This window comes from Protopterus annectens, chromosome 5.part0 (assembly GCF_019279795.1).
Source record: "Protopterus annectens isolate FY-2018-M chromosome 5.part0, PAN1.0, whole genome shotgun sequence".
In the NCBI taxonomy this organism is placed as follows: Eukaryota; Metazoa; Chordata; order Ceratodontiformes; family Protopteridae; genus Protopterus; species Protopterus annectens.
In genome coordinates, this window is record NC_056735.1 from 1,253,374,391 (window position 1) to 1,253,396,621 (window position 22,231).

Consider the following 22,231-nt stretch of genomic DNA (forward strand, 5'->3'; position numbering starts at 1 on the left):
AAGTGTAAAATCCCATGATTGGAGGAACTCCCTGGTCAGCCTCAGTAAGAAGCTGAGATCCCTCATAAAATCCTCCAAAGCTAGTTATGAAAATAAAATCGCCACTGTTTCTAAAGACAACCACAAAGCATTCTATAACTATGTCAAGAATCTCAATGGCAACACTCAGATCTGCTCTGAGTTACAGCACAATGGCACAAAATATGCAGAACCAACTGATATTGCCAACATCCTGGCAGATAGGTTCAGTGCTAACTTTAACCCCCTCTCACCCCCTAAAGGGCCCGTCTCTATACCGGAAGAATGCAAAGTTCCTGTAATTACAGCTGCACAGGTAAAAACCACACTCTCCAAAGCCAAGAACACAGCATCCATGGGACCTGACAACATCCCAGGCTGCGTTCTACACGAACTACAGAGTGAACTGGCACCCCACCCAAGTACCATGTTCAATCATAGCCTCACCTCAGGCTTTGTGCCCACTGAACGGCACACAGCGATGTTTATCCCATTCCACAAAGGGGAATCCACCATGGACACCGGGAACTACCGCCCCATTAGCCTGATGAGCCTGGTCTGCAAGGCCATGGAATGTACCATCATGGAGCTTATAAAGAAAGACATTGGTAATCTCCAAACTCTGGACCCCACCCAGCTTGGGTTTGTAAAAGGCAGATCATGTCTCCTAAACCTGAGTGACTTCTTTGAAGCAGTCACCAAAGCCATAGATGAGGGTAAGGTGGTTCACAGAGCCTATCTAGATCTCGCCAAGGCTTTTGACACCATCACTCACTCTGGAATTATAGATAAACTCACTAAACTAGGTATAAATCCCTATGTCACAAGATGGGTTGCCAACTGGCTCACTGACAGAACTCACACTGTGAAAGTAGCAAACTCCAAATCCAACTTCAGACCAGTGACAAGTGGAGTACCACAGGGTTCAGTCCTGGGTCCTCTCCTATTTGGTATCTACTTCTCTGAAGTATAGGCTAACATAGAAGGTCTTTGGCTAATGAAGTTCGCAGATGACTGCAAATTTGAAGCCATAATCGAAACTAACAATGTGGACATCCTACAAAAGGGCCTCACTGAAACAGATGCCTGGTGTCAAAGCCATGGCCTCAAGCTCAATGCCAAAAAGTGCATTGTCATCCCTTTTGGTAAAAACTCTGTACCCATGAACTACGACATAGGCGGTAGTCTACTTAATACTGAAAGTGTGATGAGACACCTTGGGACACGTGGACAGTAGTCTCTCTCCTTTGATAACCACATCACCACAGTAGTCAATAAATCCTTCTACATGGCACACCTCATCACAAAAGGTTTCTCATCCAGGAAAAAAAGAGGTAATTGTTCCCCTCTACTCATCACTCATTAGACCCATTATAGAGTACAATGCCCCTTTTGGTATGTACCTCACAAGACATCTACAACAACTGGAAAGGCCACAGAAATACCTCACAAAGAGGATTACTGGCCTCAAACAGATGCCCTACGCAGACCGTCTCAAAAAACTCCAGCTTTACTCTGTCGCATATCGCCTACTCAGAGGTGATCTCTGCCTAACATGCAAAGCTATGTCAAACCCAGAGCTGCTGGACATGGTCCACTTAAAGAAATCCCAATCCCTCCGAGCTACATGCTCTAGGGTCCTAAACCTTGTCACCACAATAAAAAGAACATGCTGAAGGGATAGATTCCTGTCCCAGAGACTTCCCATACTCTGGAACAAACTACCTATCTATATCAAACAAAGCTCCTCATTAGCACTCTTCAAGAAAAATCTTGATGATTGGATGGGAAATAGGAAATTCACCCTGGGGATCACTTCTGTGACTCTGCTCGACAGGGGCACAGAAAAATAATTTTCTTGGGTAGCAAAAGCCAGGGTAATTTTTTGGCTAGGCTTATATAGGCTCTAGGGCCAATAGCCTAGTACCTACCTATGAACCAAGACCCAAACCTAATAAACTTGCTGCATATCAGTAAATCAAATGGGACTAGGGCTTACCCATTCCAGAGACCTAAATATGGCTGCGACTAAAATAGGACATGCTGGAGGGACAGACTTATCTCCCAGTGACTGCCATGTCTTTAGAACAGTCTACCAATTCATGTGAAACAGAGCACCTCTATAACACTGTTCAAAAGGAACCTGGATGAGTGGATGGGGCACTATAAATTCTTACCCGAGATAGCTCCCACAACCCTCCTGGACAAGGGCAGTCATCACTAAATGCACTCTTGGGTACTGACTATTTCCATGGTATCACATTGGGATGAAACGACTAGGCTTAAAATTACCTCTGAGGTCGATAGCCTAGTAATCTCTTATGAGCCTATATAAACTAGGCTGATGATCACTAATATACTGGTCAATGCCTAGTTATTTAAACACATTAAACCGCTAAATTAAATATATAACCTGCAATGTTTTTAACAGAGACTGTATAAACATGGCTTCAGTCATTAAAAAAAGGAAGACTCCTATGTAACACAGTATTTACACCAAGTGTTTAAATTAACATTTCTTACGAATCTCCAAGATGTATGACTACAATACCTTTTGCTTATTTCCAACTTCCAGAAATTGTGCTTTGTTGATAATTTCAGGCTCTGATGGAAGCTCTGTACATAAAACAAAGAAATAAGATTAGTGCAAAAGTTTCACATACACAGCAAAATCTAACAGGTAAAATAATTCATTTTTGTGAGGAGGCTGATAAAGTGATACATTTCCAGAGATGCAGAAATTATATACTAAAGTCCCTTAATATTATTAAGTCACACAAAGAAATGGTACACCAGAAATACCAAAACAGAAACAAGAAAAACAATAAAACTGTAATGACATGTGACTTAACGACATAGTGGTTGGGGGGTCACAAACAGCTGAAGATCACATTTTTTACTACACACACACAATGAACTAACAATGAACAGAACCATCTACATTCACGTCTCTAGACCCCACCCTCAAATTTTACCAACACCACATTTTACTTTGAAAAAGCAACATAAACACAGTAGGACTGTTCTGCTCAATTCAGATAGCAGGCGCAATGCTACATCATCCTACGTTCAAAATCAGTCAAGTTATGAAATGACAGTGTTACATTTTCCTAGGAAATAGGAATAGCTGACAGACACATCTGCACCAGCACCACTTCCTCAAAATAAAGTATCTGTAACTGGTAGGCACTGTAACTAGGAAGGAGTGGCAAGTCTGTGACACAGAAACTGTTACTACAACAGTCGTGTTTAACAACTTCATACTATGTAGTACAATGTTTGAAATATGCAACAGTATATTTATTTTACTATATTTATTGTTTTTGTTGACTAAGGTTGTCCAGCTGGGCAGTGGTAGCCCCTTTTCAGCACAGGCCTAAGGAGAAATGCTCCAGTTATAAAATAGGTAATTTTACTTAAGAAGAAAAATGTAAAGCTTAAAGAGACAATCGCAGAGTCTAAAATTCTGACCTAATACTTGTCCTGATACTTCCTAGTTGTCATCATCCACTTAGCACATCATTATCAACCCTACTTCTGGTTTCAATTTACTTTATGTGGCCCTGTTTTCATTCCCTCTGGTGAACACAGTTAACAATATTCAGTTCTTGTCAAAGCTTTCAGTCCTGGATCACTGGGAAACAATACGGTTATTACATTTTTGTGTATGTTTGAGTTGGGGGTGGTCAGTTAAGACTCTCAGTGCTTACTTTTTATGAACTCGTCAAAAAGCTTATCTTAATTGTGCAGCTCTTTATTAACTTTATTTATTCTACATAGTAACTGCAAGCAGTATAGTCAAAAAAGTGAACAGTTTGGTGAATTCATACTAAATCTTGGCAGTCTGTTGACACATTCCCTTTACACCATAGTGTATTACCATGCTGTACAGCCCCCTTATGACAGTTAGTTTAGGACTTCACTGTTTAAAATGAAACTATTGCGTGCGTCACACTTTTTTTTTTTTTTTTTTTTTTTTTTTACAGCAGGTCAAAAAAAACTACAATTGGCTAGTACTCAGAGATCAAAAAACAAAACATGAAAAAAAGAAGACTGCTTCTACTACTGTTTGAAATGTGAATCATTCTGATGCTTTCTACAGAGTAAACGGCAGTCATGTATAACATCAAAGCACTAAGCTAGCATTCAGAAATACGCATAAAATAAAATATGAAATACAATGAACAGAAAACTCTGTTTACTAATGTTTTAAAGCTTTGCATTGATCAACTGCTTTCCTGCAAGGTAGCAGCAAGTTGTTGTTGTTTTTCTTTCGGCTTTTCCCAGTTAGGGGTCGCCACAGCGAAACTCCGGTCCGCTGATGATTGGCAATCGATTTTTACGGTGCCGAGGTACCAGCCCGACGCTCAACCTTCAACGAAGACATGCCCATTCACACGTCTTTCGAACGTCACTCGACCGCGGGGCAGACATGCAGACTCCACACATAAAATTCCTGAAAAGCTACTTTTTGCTGAGGATAAAAAGCACAGGTGAAACTAATGAATGACTCAGCAAGAGCTGTTGTGAGTACAACTGTAGCTGAGAATGTATTTGACAGAGAGCATTGAAACTTCCCATAAGCACTCCTCCCCAACCCCCTGCAGCCAAAGCTGGGGCATACTCAGAAAGCCAGACTGAAAATGTAAACAAAGACCAGAATCAAAACAAAAATTCTCTGGGACTGTCCCTTTAAAGTTACAGTATGAACATACAATAACTGAAAGGCAGCTATAGTAGAGAAAATCTGTAATCAGTAAAATATAGAATCATTACATATTAATACAAAAACAAACTGGAATACACGGTGAGGAAAAAAACAAGAAATTACAACTTTACTTTTATAGCAAGCAGAAATAAGAGATGGGAGTTGTGGGAGATACAAGTATAAAGCACAGGGGTGGTGATAGGAGTAGAAAACAGTGAGTAGGTGAAGAAAGGTGAGTAGTGTGTATATTAATTAGGTGGTATAAAGAAAAAGAAAGGCTTAGCGAAGCAGAGTTAGTTGTAGAAGCTAGTGAGTATGAGTTGAAATTTTGCTGGAGGGAAAACTTGTCAAGGGGTAAGTAAAGACAGTAAAAGTGTCAGTAAGGGCAAAGGGATCCGAGGAAATTTAAACTGATAAAAGCAAAACAGAGTATTAGAACAGGCCAGTAGCTATTGTACACTATTGCATATAATAAAAAAAGATATCAGCACAGGCAGAAAAACTAAGAAGATAAGCAAATAAACATAAAGGAAAAAGTAAAGAAATAAGCAATTCATTTGACACAAAAATGTTTTATAGAGGAATGGGAAACAAAGCAAAAGGAATAGAATCACCACCCAAAAAAAAGAAGAAATAGACACATTTTGGAGAAATATCTATGAAGACCCTGTGGAACATACCAAAGATGCTGAATGCAAAGAATAAGTAAAGGAAACAGTTGTTGTGTCTTTTGGCTTATCCCGGTTAGGGGTTGCCACAGCGGAACTTCGGTCCGCTAATGATTGGTAGTTGATTTTTACGTGCCGAGTTACCAGCCCTGACGCACAACCTTCAATGAAGGCACGCCCATTCACGCATGCCTCCACACAGAAGACGTTCTAGCTACAGGATATGAAATGGGATGAAGTAACAGCCAGAGAAACTGAAACAAAATTAAGAAAAGCTGATAAATGGAAAAGCCCAGGCACAGATACAGTACCTAACTCCTGGCTAAAAGTATTAACGTCTTTACATGAAGATTTAGCCATGAGTAAGAACTACTTATATGCACACCTTAAACAGACACCAACCTGGTTAACATCTGGAAAAACAAAACTCCTCATTAAGAGCTACACTAAAAACTATAGACCAATAATTTGCCTTCTGGCAATGTATAAAATATATATACTGGAGTTTATAGTCATTTAGAAGAAAATTTAATCATAGCAATAGAACAAAAGGGAAAAAAAAGAAAGTAACATGGAACAAAGCATCATTTGTTGTTACTAAATTCATAATAGAAAATTGTAAAAAGGGGAAGAATGTAAGTACTGCTTGGATAGACTACAAAAAAGCATTTGACAGCATCCCACATTCATGGATAGAGGAGTGCTTACAGATGTATAAAATACACGCTACGCTGATCAATTACATTACAGTCACCATGAAAGAGTGGCAAACCACTTTACAGCTAAGTCATGATAAAGGACAATTTATTATCTCAGGGATAAAAATGTAAAAGGGGATATTCTAGGCTGACTTTGTCACTACTGCTCTTTTGTCTTGCCCTTAACCCATTAAGCTGTCTACCTAACAGATTAGGTTATGGTTATGACTTGACTCCCACAAAACAAAACAACAAAGTGTAAAGATTTCTCATCTTCTTTTATGGATGATATATAGTTAGATACGGAGCTGAAAGTACAACTGGAAGTGGTCAAAACTGTCTCAGGTGAATAAGAATGCCATTTCTGACAAATGTGCAAAAACATTTAAAGCAGGAAAGCTTCAGCACCAAGAAAATATCAATCTGGGACACGAATGTGATGTAATATAAATATTTGGGAATTGATGGACTAACAATAAAACAAGAACAAATGTGAACAAAACTTAGAAAAGAATATCTTAGAAGAAACTATAAACCAATTTGCTCTTCCTGTTCTAACTTACAGTTTTGATGCGACTGACTGGCCCCAGAAGGAACTGAATCAGATGGACAGAAAAGCAAAAAACTTCATACTTACCAAATGATAAATAAAATTCACTGTATACCAAAATTATATATTCGTAGGTTCATAGGTGTGCATTAGGTTAATGGCCCTGGAGCCTTTATAAGCCTAGCCCATAGAATTACCCTGGCATTGTGCCACCTGACCTTGCCCATGTCGAGTAGATCCCCTTGGTGAATTTTCTATTTCCCAAGCATTCATCAAGATTTCTCTTGAAGAGGGACAGTGAGGTGCTCTGTTTGATATGTATGGAAAGTCTATTCCATAACATGAGTCTCTGGGTTATGAACCTGTCCCTCCAGCACGTACTGTTGATTGTGGTAATGAGGTTGAGGTCTTTGAGCATGTAGTGCGGAGGGATTGGGATTTCTTTAGATGTAGCATTTCTAAAAGTGCTGGGTCAGACATACCTTTGTAAGTCAAGCACAGATCGCCTCTAAGTAGGCGATATGAGACAGAGAATAGTTGGAGTTTTTTGAGTCTGTCCATATACGACAAGTGTTTAAGGCCTAGGATCCTCTTTGTGAGGTACTTTTGTGGCCTCTTCAGTTGTTGCAGGTGTCTAGTGAGGTACATGGCAAATGGGGCATTGTACTCGATAAATGGCCTAATGAGGGAAGAGTAGAAAGAAACAATGACCTCTTTCTTCCTGGATGCAAAATCCTTAGTAATGAGATGTGCCACATAGGACTTTGACCACAGAGGCAATGTGGTGGTCAAAAGAGAGGTTGCTGTCAACCTGTGTTCCCAGATCTCTTATAACACCTTTGGTATTCAGTGGACTACTATCAATGTGGTAATTCATGGGAACTGGGTTTTTCCCAAAGGGGATGACGACACATTTGGCATTGGGCTTAAGGCCATGGTTCTAACACCAGTCATTGGTCTCAGTGAGGCCATTCTGTAGGATGTCAACATCACTTGGGGAGTTAATAATAGCTCCCAACTTGCAATTGTCTGTGACCTTTGTCAGCCAGAGTCCCTTCGTGTTGGCCTGGACTTCAGAGAAGTAGATACCAAACAGGGGAGGACAAAGGACCAAACCCTGTAGGACTCGACTCATGACTGGTTGGCAGTCTGACTTGGAGTCAGCTACTTTCACACTGCATTTCTACGTGTGAGCCAGTTGCAACCCACCTAGTGATATATGGGTTGATGCCTAGCTTAGTGAATTTTTCTATGATTCCTGAGTGGGGAATGGTATCAAAAGCCTTGGCCAGATCAAGGTAGGCTGTATGAACCACCTTGCCTTCATCCACAGCTCTGGTGACAGACTCAAAGAAGTTGACCAAGTTGAGCAGGCATGATCTACCTTTCACAAAACCTATCTTTGTTTACTAGGTCCATGATGATGTGTTCCATAGCTTTGCATATCAGACTTGTCAGGCTAATGGGGCGATAGTTCCCAGGGTCTGTAGTCACTCCTCCTTTGTGGAGAAGGATGACTGTAGCAGTGCGCCATTCGGTAGGGATAAAGCCTGAGGTGAGGCTGTGACTGAACAGGGCACACAGTTCACTCTGTAGTTCATGTAGAACACAGCCAGGGATATTGTCAGGTCCCATAGAAGCTGTATTCTTGGCCTTGGACAGTGCTGTTTTAACCTGTGCAGCAGTAATACGGAGTGCCTGCCAATCTACTTGTATTGTGATTGGTCCTGGGGGGGGGGTAAAGTTGGCACTGAATCTGTTAGCCAGTATATTGGCAATATCTGTTGGCTCAGTATAGGAGGTACCATTATGCAGTAGCTCAGAGCAAATCTGGGTAATGCCGTGGAGATTCTTTACATAACTATAGAAGGCCTTGTGGTTGTCTTTACTATCTTGCTGCAATTCTGTTTTCATAGTTAGCTTTAGAGGATTTGATGAGGGATCTCAACTTTTTTGTTGAGGCTGATAAGGGAGTTTTTCCAGTACTGGGACTTCACCTTATTCCACATCAGTTTCCTCTCCCTGTTGTAGAGATTGTTTATGGCAGGGGACCACCAGATTGGCTTCCTTTTTTTGGAGGAGAGCATCTTGGTTCCATTGGGTATGGCAAAATCCATGCATGTGTTCATACAGTGCACTGGTGTATGATTTGGCGGTCATGAAACTATTCTCCATTTGCATGGGTGCCATGAAGTTAGCCACCTCTGTTTTTAGGAGCCCAAAGTTAGCTTTGGAGAAGTTTTTCATGGTGGTTACCTTTGCGGGGTGGAGGGGATGTGGACTTCCAGGGTGATTAGTTTGTGGTCGGATCTAACCAGGGAGGAGTTGACTATTGGTGTAGAGTAATGGTCACCCATGTTAGCAGGTCAAGGATGTTGCTACCTCTAGTGGGGGTAAGAATGAGCTGGTCCAGGGTATTGGAATTAATGAACTCCAGAAAAAGTACAGTTTTGTACCTACCATAACTGTAGATGTCCGAACTGGATAGCATCTGCAGTCATAACAAATGGGTTGTCCTGTCGTCAGGCAGCCCTTCGGTCGGCCGGATTCCAAAGTCTAGGTCCGGCTTCGGCTGATGTCGCACTCCACCCGACGTCATCTCTGCTGGTCTTTGGGTATAAAGGCATCAGCCGACGCCATTTTCCTCAGTGTTTCTTGCCCCAGATGCCAATTGCCCTCTTGGAAAGCTAAAGTTTGGATAAATGCCAATGTTTCCAAAATAGTAGAAGGCAAACACAAAAAATAAACATGTATGTACATATATACAAACAAATACACCATAAGAGACTCCCCCCCCAGCTAGCTATTAGGAGGGTAGGAGTACCGCAGAGGGGAAGGAGGGAGGGTAATCCTGACTGCAGATGCTATCCAGTTCGGACATCTACATTTATGGTAGGTACAAAACTGTACTATGTCCTTCATGGATTCATCTGCAGTCATAACAAATGGGTAGAATACCATAGCCAAACTAGGGGAGGAGGAATAATAATTATGGTGTAGTCAGGATCCCTTGCAGTACAGCAGTGGCAAACCCTGCTCGGGATCTAGAATATAGAGGTAAATTATAATGCTTGGCAAATGTATGCACGGAGGTCCAAGTAGCCGCCTCAATAATGTCCTTGGTTGCCACTCCTCTTAAGAAAGCTGTGGTAGTGGCTGTAGCCCTTGTAGAATGAGGTCTTATGTTCTGTGGAATTGGTTTTCCATGGTAGGAGTAACAGAATCTTATGCAATTTCCTATCCATTTGGAGACTGTCTGTTTGGAAATTGCTTTTCCTTCCCTTCCTGTTGCATAGGCTACAAAGAGCTGGTCAGTTTTTCTGTTACCTTTGGTTCTGTCCAGGTAGTAGCGTAACTGTCTGTGTACATCCAAGGTATGCATTATTCTTTCACCTCTGTTTTGTGGATTGGGAAAGAAGGTAGGTAGGTGGATTGCCTGGTTTAAAGACACTCTGGATACCACCTTAGGCATAAATGTAGGATTAGTTCTCATGGACACCCTATCTTGATGGAAGATTAGGAAGGGTTGCACTGCCATTAAGGCCTGTAGTTTCGAAACCCTCCTTGCTGAAGTAATAGCCAGTAGGAAAGCAGTTTTCCATGACAGGTGTTGTAGATCTGCTGTTGCTGCTGGTTCAAACGGAGGGAGTGTCAACTTTTCTAGTACAAAATTCAAGTCCCATGCTGGTAATGGTGGTTTCCTAGGAGGTTTTACATTCTTGATCCCTCTGAGAAACTGCCTGAGTAGAGGATGTGAAAAGACAGGAGGATCAAAGCTGTATTCTGCTGAAATAGCTGATGCCTGTATCTTGATGGAGGAATAGGACAGGCCTGTATGTAGAAGCTCTGCCAAGTACTCCAGAATGTTAGCAATATCTATGTTCGACACATCTTTTCCTCTTTCAGTACTCCAAATGACGAACCTTTTCCATTTTCCTGCACAGTTCCTTCTTGTTGAAGGTCTGCGGGCTTCAAGGATAATGTCTTTAACCCTTTGTGAAAGGTCTGGGTTAGTTACTGCTATGTGATGTTCCAGGCAGTCAGTTGCAAGGTTTTTAGGTTTGGATGTATGATGTTGTAGTTGTTCTGAGTTAACATCAGAGGCATCAGGGGTATTGGCCACATTTTCTCCCGAGACATGCTCCTCAGCAATGGGTACCAGTGTTGTCTTGGCCAGTTCGGAGCTATCAGAATTATCCTTGGACGTTCCTCTTTGATTTTCAGTAGTACCTTGTGCATCAAGGGAAGAGGTGGGAATGCATATGCTGTCAGGCCTTTCCAGCTGAAGGATAGAGAGTCCACCTTCCATGCAAGTGGGTGGAATGTCCTTGTGCAGAAATTTTTGAGCTGGTGATTTTGTGGGGAAGCGAATAGATCTATTTGTGGCATTCCCCATTTCTTTGTGATGGCCTTGAAGATGTCCGGTGTAGCATCCATTCGTGAGCATCCGAGGTGGTTCTGCTTAAAATGTCTGCTAGGGTGTTCTCTTTTCCCGGTACAAATATTGCCTGTAACTGGATGTTGTAGCTGAGAGCCAGATTCCAAAGGTCCAAAGTCATTCTGCATAGGGGGTAAGAATGAGTGCCTCCCTGTTTGTTGATGTACCACATGACTGTGGTGTTGTCTGTCCTTATCATCAAATGGCCTTCTTTGAGGAATGGTCTGAATTTTAGGATTGCCAGTTTTACTTCCAGCATTTCTTTTTGGTTTATGCGCAGGTGCAGCTGGTCCTGAGTCCACAGTCCTTGTACGCATTTGTCCAGCATGTGTGCCCCCCATCCTAGGTCTGAGGCATCCGTTGTGATGGTTTGGGTTGCTCGAAAGTTGTGGAAGGGTAAGCCTGGGTTTGACTGGCATGCCCAAGCCCACCATAGGAACTCCTGTTTTAAGCATGGGATTAGTGGTATTTCTGTTTCTAAGCTGTGCCTGTGTTGAGACCATAAATTCTTTAGGTACCACTGTAACTTTCTCATATGCAGTCTGGCATGTGGGACCAAGATTATGCATGATGCCATGAAGCCCAAGGCCTGCAGAACTTTTCTTGCTGTTAGTTTGTTCTGCTTTGTTAATGCCAAGAAGTAAAGAGGGAGTTCCTTTTGTTTTTCTGCAGTTAGGAATGCCATCTGTTTTACTGTGTCCAATTCCGCGCCCAAGAAAGTTCTTGTCTGGGATGGTATCAGTCTTGACTTTTGAAAATTGACTGTGTATCCCAGGGCTTGTAGCAAGTAAATGACCCTTTGTAAATCTGTTGTCAGCTTGCTTTTGTTGTCCGCTTGTAACAGGCAGTCGTCCAGGTATGGATAAATTTGGATTCCCTGTACTCTGCAGTGAGCAATTACTGATGCCAGGCATTTTGTGAATACTCTGGGCGCAGTAGATAAGCCAAAGGGCAATGCTGAGAATTGATAATGCTCTGATCCTGCAAGAAATCTGAGGTATCTTCTGCAATTTGGTCGAATGGGGACGTGCAGGTAGGCCTCCTTGAGATCTAGAGTTACCAGCCAACACTCCTTGCCCAGCATGGGAAGAAGTTGCTGTAGGGTCAGCATTTTGAATTTTGGGACAATGATGTATGTGTTTAAGATGGACAGGTCGAGAATAGGTCTCCAGTTTTTTCTTTTCTTGGTACTAGGAAGAGTCTGGAGTAGAATCCTTTGCCCTGTTCTGTTATTGGTACCCTTTCCACAGCTCTTATCTTTATTAATTCTGCTGTCTGGTGCAGGGCTTCTATTTTTGATTTGGGGCAGGTTTGGCATTCCTCTTTTACTGGTAAAGTGTGGAAGTGGAACCGTAGCCTTGGTCTATGGTTTGCAAAATCCACTTGTCTTTTGTAATATAGTGCCAATTTTTCGAGAATAAGGCTAACTTTCCGCCTAATGGTGCTGCTATTTGCTCCCTGGTAGGCGGAGTCAGAGCCAAGTCACTGTGATTATCCTGTTGCAGTGGCAGTGGTTGCGTCTGTGCCTCGGTTATTGCCTTGCCACTGTCGTCCTCTGTAGGCACCTCCTCTGGATTGATTTCTGCCCCTAGAGCGTCTGTTCCTGCCCCTTTGGGATCTTGTGGAGTCAGGAAAGGACCAATTTTGGCAGGCCAGTTCCTGCTAAACCTTGGGGCTGAACCTGTAGGAAATCTTTAACTGTTTGTACAGATTTTGCCTTTTCTTCCATTTTCTTCATTACCTGCTGGGCAGGTTCCCAAATAGACTGGCCTTATCCATAGGAGCATCCAATAGCTTAGCTTTAACATGATCCGGCAAGACCTGTTCTTTCAACCATGCATGCCTTCTTATCACTGTGCCAGTCATGGCTGATCTAAATGAAGCCTCCAGTGCATCATAGCCACATTTTAAAGAATGGTTACTAACCTGCTGGATGTTATTCACCATTTCTAATACATATTTCTTATCTAAAGATTCATCAGAGGACAGCTTTTAATTAACTGATCAAGCATAAACTCTTGGTATTGGATCATGTGAAACTGACAGTTTAAAGCTCTAGCTGAGAGAGTAGCAGAGGTGTAGACTTTTTCCCCCATCTCTCTAAGGACCTGGATTCCCTTTCAGAGGGAATAGGGTTTTTTGCTGTGGTCGAGGCTACTGCCTTAGGCCCCTGGGATATAGTTTCGGGGTCTGCAAGTGGGGCCTTGTATAGGTGGTGATGAGTGTCTGGCACCCTGTAAAATCTATCTGGTTTGGCAGGGGCTGGAGGTAAGGAATCAGGTGCAGAGCAGACATCATTAAATGAATCGTCCACAACAGATAGGACAGGAGGTATAGCTAAGGGCCTATGTTGTGGTAAGTGCAGAAAAGTCCTAAGCCTTTTTCTTGAATCTGAGAAATCTTGTCCCTGCCATTGGAATTGTTCTCTCATGGCATGTAAGGTTTCCCCAAAGGAGAATTCCTCTGGTGGAGAGGCAGCTGGAATGGATTCTTCAGCATCTGAATCTTCATAATTGGAAAAAGGAGCCTCTGGCTGGTCTGTAATGTCTGAGTCATCCGCAGAATCATCAGAGGACACAGGCTCGGGGGCTCTGCTCTAGGTCTCTTTTCTGGGGGCTGAGAGGCCCTGTCTGGGTGAGATTGCGATCCCCTAATTAAGGATATTAAATCTTCTGCCAGAGTAAGCATTTGTGAACTAGAAGTGGGCCTGAGTGAGGGTGGTTTAACAGGCACTGATTTAGCTGATTTGGCTGCTTTAGCCCTGGCAAAGGCCTTAATAGACATGGCTGCAGGAGGCCTAGCAGCACCACGTGCTGGGGTAGAGATATCCAAGGGGATGGTGTCTGACAGATCAGTAGGAACCACAGTTGTAGGCAAAATTTCTGAGGCTGATTCAGATAAGGTAGCAGGAGCCTCAGTAGTAGTCATGGATTCGGCTGAAGATTGACCAGTTTTCTCGGTTTCGGCCGAAACCGAGACACTCGCGGCTTGCTTAACCGTGGTTTCAGCCGAAACCGCGAGTGTTGGTCTTTTTCTTTGCGTTTTTTAACAATTTGGGTAGTCGGAGGATCCGACGGCATAATGTACGCAAAATCTGAGCCGAAAAACTGTTCAGCAAACTCCGACCGACGCCTAAGCGTTTGTCGGTTGAAGGAAGCACAGGCCGAACAGGCTGCTACGTCGTGGTCTGGGCCTAAGCAAGGCAGACAGTAAGAGTGGAAATCTTTATGAGGTATTTGTTTCCCACAAGTTAAACAGTTGTTGACTTTTTCTGACATCGGCTGAGGCAAGAAAGGGTCCCCAACGGGGTACTTAGCTTTTTAGAAGTCTTCAAAGTAGTATTCGGTAGTAGTAATCTCTGGATCTGACCGACCGGCACTTGCGAACAGCTTCTGCTTCGGGCGCCACGCGGCAAGAAAGACTGAGGAAAATGGCGTCGGCTGATGCCTTTATACCCGAAGACCAGCAGAGATGACGTCGGGTGGAGTGCGACATCAGCCGAAGCCGGACCCAGACTTTGGAATCCGGCCGACCGAAGGGCTGCCTGACGACAGGACAACCCATTTGTTATGACTGCAGATGCATCCATGAAGGACATCATTGGGCAAGTGTATTAGTACACGAGTATTTTTCCCAGTTAATGGAGTAGTTGATGTCACCCAGTATGAGAGTGTTAGGTTGGACCCTAATATTCTCCAGGGTGCTTAGGAACGTGGAGTGAGAGTCTTGGAACATGGTTGGGGACCTATAGCAGGTTACAACCTGAATTGTTGTCTTACCCAATGTTAGCTGCACCTGAAGCATCTCTGATGGGTTATGTTGGGTTACCAGTCTAGAGGTGTGCACATCCTTTTATGAATATGGAAACACCACTGACTTTGGTGCTTAGGTCCAAGTTCTGGGGCCAAAAGGTGTGGAATGAATTACAGCCTGGTAGTGTAGGGGTGCTTTCTGCTGCCTTGAACCAGGTCTCTGTTACAGCACAAATGTCAATGTTCTCCATTTTAAGGAGTGCTTCAAGTGAGTGCATTTTGAGATTTAGACTTATAGCGTTGAGCAGCATGACCTTCAGGTTGCATTTGTTTGGGGTGGCAAGATGTTTTCAGTATCCGGAAGCCCAGGGGTGACAGATGCAGACCATCTCTGGCAAAGCATTGAGGTCTGTCAATCATGTCATCCCAGGCAGACAGATACTGAATCCCCTTAGAATGACAACAGAAACTAAGCTAATTGTTAAAATCAATTATTTTCGGCTTGTACTGTGGCATCATTCTGGATAATGGTAGGATACTGCTCAGGGCCAGGGTCATACCCGCCTGAGCTACATAATCCAAGAGCTCCTCCATGTCTCTTTTCATGTAGTCCAGGGAGGTATGTCTCAGGTCATTCACACCCACATGTACAATGATAGTCATATAGTGTTTTGGGCATGCTGTTTTGCCTTAGGGGCTTTGGTTGACTGGCACACTGTTTAGGAGAGTTGTGTGTTTCATGATTAGTGCTGTGTTCTGGTGGTCAAGTGCATTTCTGCCTTGTAAGTCTCTGCTGTTTGGGTAAATTTTTATGGAGAGCCTCCACGAAGTTGGGTGTGTGGTTTGTATTTTTATGTGAAGGCAGTGCTGGTGTGTGTTCTGGAGGGCTATGTGTTCCATGTGATGTGGTGCAAGTCCTCTTGACCAGCTATTCTGACCTTGGCTGGAAAGTGTGTGGCTTCAAATTTGGATATATAAGTACATCTCTTGCAAATCTGAGTGTTGGGAGGTAAGATGAGAGGGTTGTCGGTGTACATTAGGCAGTTGCTACATTGCCTCAGGATGCCCAATTTCACCAGGTTAATAGGAGAAAGCGCAGGGAACTAACCTTTAGACATGCCTGCAGGGGTGGGCATTAATAATAAGTACTGGAGCTGTTTCCTTGTAGAACGTTTAGTGCTGGTAGTACTTTTGTGTGCTACAATAATTGCTACAAAAAGTCTGGTAAAGTGCTAGACTAATAAGCTAGTAAAAGTGCAGGAGAGGAGAGAAAGTACAGTTGTGTACACTTATCGTAAATGTAGATGTTTGAGTGTATTCACTGTTGTAGTCATCACATTTGGGTTATCCCTGCCAGGGTAGCCCTCGGCTGGTCCGAATACCAGAGACTTAGTATTTCTACTTCGGTCGCTGTCGCTTGAGGACTGACGCCAGGTCATCAGTGGTATACCGATGCCGTTACATCAGTTTTTCTTGCCCTAACCTGTCAGGAGCCCCCAAGTAGGAAGCCAGATTCTGGTGGAAGAACCCCACCAGTGGAAAATAAATACCAATACGTCCCTTGTAAGGAAAGAACAACAAGTTAGAATGGTAATAAAAGGAGAAAGAGAAGAAAGGGGGATGGAGGTAGGGAAACCAGGACTGCAACAGTGAATACACTCGAACATCTGCATTTATGGTTTAAGTGTACACAACTGTACTATGGTCTTTGTGTTTTACTGTTGCAGTCATCACCTTTGGGTTGATTCCCAAAGCTGAGGAAACGGGTGGAGGCAGTCAAGGAAACTAGGGGCTAGCTAGGATGCCCTGCAAGACTGCAGAGGCAAACCCTGTCCTGAATTTGGAGAAGAGAGTCAGGTGGTAATGTTTGGTAAAAGTGTGAACAGTGTCCAGCTGGCAGGCCTCCAGGATGTCCCTGGTGGGGACTCCTCTGAGGAAAGCTGCAGAGGTGGAGGCTGCTCTGGTGGAGTGTGTCCTGACCCCCTTGGGGGGAGGCTTTCCATGTTGTTTGTAGCAGAAGTGAATGCAGTGTGCTATCCATTTGGAAATGGTTTGTTTGGAGATGGCTTTGTCTTCTGCCCCATAGCAAAGCTAACCAGCAATTGATCAGACTTTCTGAAGGATTTAGTCCTGTCTAGACAGAATCTGAGTGGTTTGTGCACATCTAGAGAGTGAAGAATCCTTTTCCCCTTGTTCTGGGGATTAGGAAAAAAGGTGGGCAAATGAATGGATTCGTTGAGAGCCACACTGGACACAAACTAGGGCATGAAGGATGGGTTACTTCTGAGGGATATCCTGTCTGCATGGAAGATGATGAAAGGTTCCACAGCCATGAGTGCTTGCAGCTCAGAGACTCTTTTGGCTGAAGTGATGGCTAGAAGGAATGCTGTCTTCCAGGAGATAAATTTTAGCTCTGCAGAAGCAGCTGGTTCGAAAGGGGGAAGGGTGAGCTTTTCCAATATAAAGTTAAAGTCCCAAGTTGGTGTTGGTGCCCTTCTGGGTGGCCTCAAGTTGCTAGCCCCTCTTAGGAACTATTTGATCAAAGGGTAAGAGAAAAGGGGCTGCTCTGTGGGAAAATGTGAAGAAATAGCAAGGCATGAATTTTTATAGAGGAGAAAGAGAGGCCACTGTGTAGTAGGCCAGCTAAGTAATCTAGGATGAGAGAGAGGGAGGGCTGTGCCATATTGGATCCAGGTGCAGAACCTTTTCCATTTATCAGCATAAGACTTTCTGGTGCTAGGACGTCTGGCTTCACGGATAACATCCAGAACTTGTTTACTGAGGTTGGCAGATTGGTTCGGGGTTAGGGAATAAACCAAGCTGCCAAACTGAGTGTCTGCAATTGAGGATGCATGAATTTCCCTTCCCTCTGTGTCAGGAGGTTTGGAATCTGAGAAAGATGCCATGGAGGTAGCGGGGACAGACTGTGCAGCAAGGGGTAACAGTGCTGCCAGAGCCAGTCTTGTGCTACAAAAATGGTCCTGGTTTTTCCTCCCTTATTTTGAGCAGTACCTTGGGGATGAGAGGTAGGGGAGGAAAGGCATAGACTGGATAGACGGACCCAGGGGAAGGACAAGGCATCCAAGCATGCAGTGATGCTCCCTGGTGCAGAATTTGCTGAGCTGATGGTTGGTGTGGATGGCAAAGAGGTCGACCTTCGGGGTTCCCCATTTCTGAGTTATAAGGGTGAAGGTACTTCTGTTGAGATGCCACTCGTGTGGGTCCAGAAGATTTCTGCTTAATTGGTCTGCCAGAGAGTTGAGAGAACCTAGTAGGAATTGTGCTAACAGGTGTAGTTGCATGGCAGAGGCTGTGTGCCAAGGGGTCATGGCCAGCCTACATAGAATGTAGGAGCGAGTCCCTCCCTGCTTGTTGATGTACCACATCACAGCGGTGTTGTCTGTTTTGATCAGGAGAGCCCCTGGAGAGAGAAGGGGCTTGAAAGCTATCAAGGCGTGCTGCACAGCCATCATCTCTTTTTGACTGATGTGCAGAGGGATTTACTTAGGGCTCCATTGGCCCTGTATGCACCTGCCATCCAGGTGTGCACCCCAAGCATAGTCTGATGCGTCCATGGTGAGGGTCTGGGTGGCAAGTGGTGGGGAGAAAGGCATTTCCTTGTTGTGGGAGCATGCTGTTGCCCACCAAAGAAAATCTTTTCTGAGGCAAGGAATTATAGGTAGAAAAGTTTCCAGGTCGTGAGAGTGTTGGCACCAAAGGCTCTTTAGCTACCATTGAAGTTTCCTCATATGCAGTCTGGCATATGGAATAAGTAGTGTGTAAATTGCCATGAACCCCAGAGCTTGCAGGACATTCCTTGCAAATAGTTGGGGCCTAATGGCTAGCTGACAGAAGCAGGCTGTCAGGAAAATATGTTTCTCTGGAGTAAAGTATGCCATCTGGGATGCTGTGTCCAGACTTGCTCCCAGGAAGATTATCCTTTGGGTGGGCACCTGTTTGGATTTCTTTTCATTGATCATGTACCCTAGGGAGGTTAGTAGGTTCTTTACAAAGGCCAGGTGCTTGAGCAGCTTTTCCTGGCTGTCTTCCTGAATAAGGCAGTCATGTAGGTATGGGTAAATCTGAATATTTCTGTCTGCAAAAGGTAATGGCCGGAACAGACATTTTGTGAAAACTCTGAGAGCAGTAGAAAAGCCAAAGGGAAGCGCAGAGAACTAAAAGTGTTGAGATCCTGACTTGAAGAAGAGATATTTCCTGCATGATTCCCTGACAGGAATGTGGAGGTAAGCATCTTTTAGATCCAGGGTGGCTAGCCAAGAGTCCTTGGACAGCATGGGTAGTAGCTGTTGGAGGGTGAGAATTTTGAATTTTGGGATCACCGGGAAGGTGTTTAGAATATATAAATCGAGGATAGGGTGCCAGGTGCCCTCTTTTCTGGACACCAAAAAAACATCTGGAGTAGAAGCCTTGGCCTATCTGTTCTGCAGGAATATGCTTTACTGCCCTCATAGAGAGAAGGGAAAGGATTTGCGTTTGAGCCTCTGCTCACTGATTTGGTGGCAGATCTGGCAACCCTTTTGGGGTTGGAGGGAAATTTTGTATCCCTGAGACACAATGTTCAGAACCCAGTGGTCCTTGGTAATGGTGGCCCAGGTGCTTGAGTGAAAGGAGAGTTTTCCTCCTAGGGGTAAGTGACAGTGGGCAGAGGGAGGGGGTGGAGGAGGTGAGTCATTGTGAGTTCTTACCATATGGGGGTGGCTTAGAACTCCCTGGTTTTGAAGCGGAGGTAGTCCACTGCTTAGATCTCTGCATTCTCTGGGGCTGCTGTCTGGGGGGTCTGCTTCCACTGGGCCTAGGCTGGGCCAGTTTATTGGGAGCAGGAAAGGACCAGTGTTTGGAGGGACAATGCCTGCTGAACCTAGGGGGCTGGATCTACAAGAAATCAGTAACTGTTTGCATAGACTTTGCTTTTTCTTCCATCCTTTTTAAGACCTCTTCTGACTTAGTGCCAAATAAGTTACCTTTGTGCAAGGGGGCATCCAACAGTTTAGATTTGACATGGCCTAGCAGGGGCTGTTCCTTAAGCCATGCATACCTTCTAATGACAGATCCAGTGACTGCTGCCCTGCAAGAAGCTTCTAGGACATCAAAACCACAGTGCAAGGTGTGTTCAGTTACTTGACTTGCAGAATGCATTAACTCTTTTAAACCTTTAGATTCTGCCCAAGCAGGAAAGGAAGACATTTTTTGTTTAAGGAGTTCCAAGGTATGTTGCTGAAATTTCGGCATATGAAACTGACAATTTAGTGCCCTGATAGCAAGAGTAGCTGAGGTGTATACTTTTTTACCTCATCTGTCCAATGCTCTGGAATCCCTGTCTGAGGGGGTGGGATTCTTAGCAGAGGTTACTTTAATCTCTTTTGGCCCTTGAGAAATGACCTCAGAGTCAGCTGTAGGATTTTTAAAAAAGATATTTGTGTAAGTCAGGGACTCTTATAGTACCTGTCTGGTTTTCTGGGAGCAGGAGGAAGGGCATCAGAAGTCAAGCTGAATTCGAGGAAAACATCCTCCACAACATCCAGGACTGGGGGAATGGCCAATGGTCTGTGTTGTGAAAAATCTAGGAATTCCCTGAATCTTTTTTTAGACAGAGGGTAGTCCTGACTCTTTCCATTGCAAATGCTCCCTTAAAGTATGCAGGGTTTTCCCAAAGGAAATATCCTCTGGGGGAGTGGCTGAAGGAATAGAATCCTCTGCATCAGAATCCTATTAAGTGGAGAGGGGTTGCATGTCTTCATATTCAGATGCATCAGATTCATCTGACTCTTGTTCAGACAAAACTACAGGGGACAGATCTCTTTTCCTTTTGGAGGGGGTAGCTTGGCTTCCCCTGATCAGCATGATAAGGTCTTCCACATTTTAAGCATTTGAGACTGAGGCAAGGTAGCAGGTGCCTGAGAGTGGGTCGTTGGTTTCGTGGGTGTGGTTCATACCCTGGGCCTAAGAAGCTCGGTAGTTTCAGAAAGAACGGTAGTCATGAAAGAAGATGTCAGTTTGTGTCGAGATTCGGTAGTGCGAAGGACATCCTCGGAAGCTGGTGCCTGCTCAGTGGCTCCAGACCCATCCAAGGTAGAGACGATCGCAGGATCCTTAGTTGAAGAAGAGTTTTGCGGCATACCAGACTCCGAAAGGGTCTCGGTAGCGGTCTGCGAATCAACAGAAGCGGGCATCAGGGGCTTCAAAAGCACCTCACTTGAGTACCGTAAAACTGACGACTAGCTTAACGGAAGCATCGTCGTTAAGTTTGGACTTGTGCGGTCTGTCTCTGTCTTTATCTTTACGTTCTTTTGGAAGATCTGCTGTCGGATGGCTTACCGGAGCCATATCAGAATTCGAGGACTGCAAGCGAAAATATCTGGCTACAATAAGGGCACGACGATAGACAGCTCTGGCGTTGAACAAAGCACAGAAGCGACAACGAGGGACATTGTGGTCTGGGCCTAAACAAGTGATGCAGTAAGAGTGGAAGTCTCAGTGTGGTATTTGCTTTCCACAGGCGAGACAATTAACTTTTTCTGACATTGGTTAGTGCAAGAAAAAGGGATCCTCAACAGGGTACTTAGCTTTAGAAGATTTCAACTTCAATTCAGTAGATGAAAACTCAGGTAGCGGCCGACCGACACTCGTGTAAACTGCTTCTACTTCAGGCTCCATGCCAAGAAAGACTGATGTAATGGCGTCGGCTGCCTTACTTTATACTACTGATGACCTGGCGTCAGTTCTCAAGTGACAACGAATGACACAGAAATACGAAGTGTCTGGTATTCGAGCTGGCCAAGGTCTACCCTGGCAGGGATAACCCAAATGTGATGACTGCAACAGTGAAACACGAAGAACATCTAGTAGATCTAAGGGAACATTTGAAGAGCAGACTTTGGCACTGCTCAGAATCTTAAAAACAGTCCTGGATACAGCAAATCTGTATCTGGACTAGACTATTTACAGGAAAGGTGGGAAAAGTACAGTTTTGTACCTACCATAAATGTAGATGTCCGATAGGAATGCATCTGCAGTCCTTACAAATGGGTTGTCCTGTCGTCAGGCAGCCCTTCGGTCGGCCGGATTCCAAAGTCTGGGTCTGGCTTCGGCTGGTGTCGCACCTCACCCGACGTCATAGCTGCAGTTCTTCGGGTATAAAGGCATCAGCCGACGCCATTTTCCTCAGTGTTTCTTGCCCCAGATGCCAGGTGCCCTCTTGGATGGCTAAATTTGGATAAATGCCAATGTTTCCAAATAGCAGAGAGCAAACACATAAAATAAGCATGTATGTACATATATACAAACAAATACACCATAATAGATCCCCCCCCAAGCTAGCTGAAAGATGGCAAATACCCTAGGAGTACCACAGAGGGGAAGGTGGGTAATCCTGACTGCA

General features: G+C 44.2%; 1 protein-coding gene across 1 annotated transcript in view; it reads right to left on the minus strand.

The window, feature by feature from the left end:
- ALCAM (activated leukocyte cell adhesion molecule) overlaps positions 1–22,231 on the minus strand; it is a gene marked incomplete in the record, with an annotated part of 1,355,533 nt that overhangs the window by 792,514 nt on the left and 540,788 nt on the right. Inside the window, 1 exon segment of the mRNA XM_044071096.1 lies at positions 2,570–2,634. Within this exon segment, the coding sequence (XP_043927031.1) occupies positions 2,570–2,634 (65 nt within the window).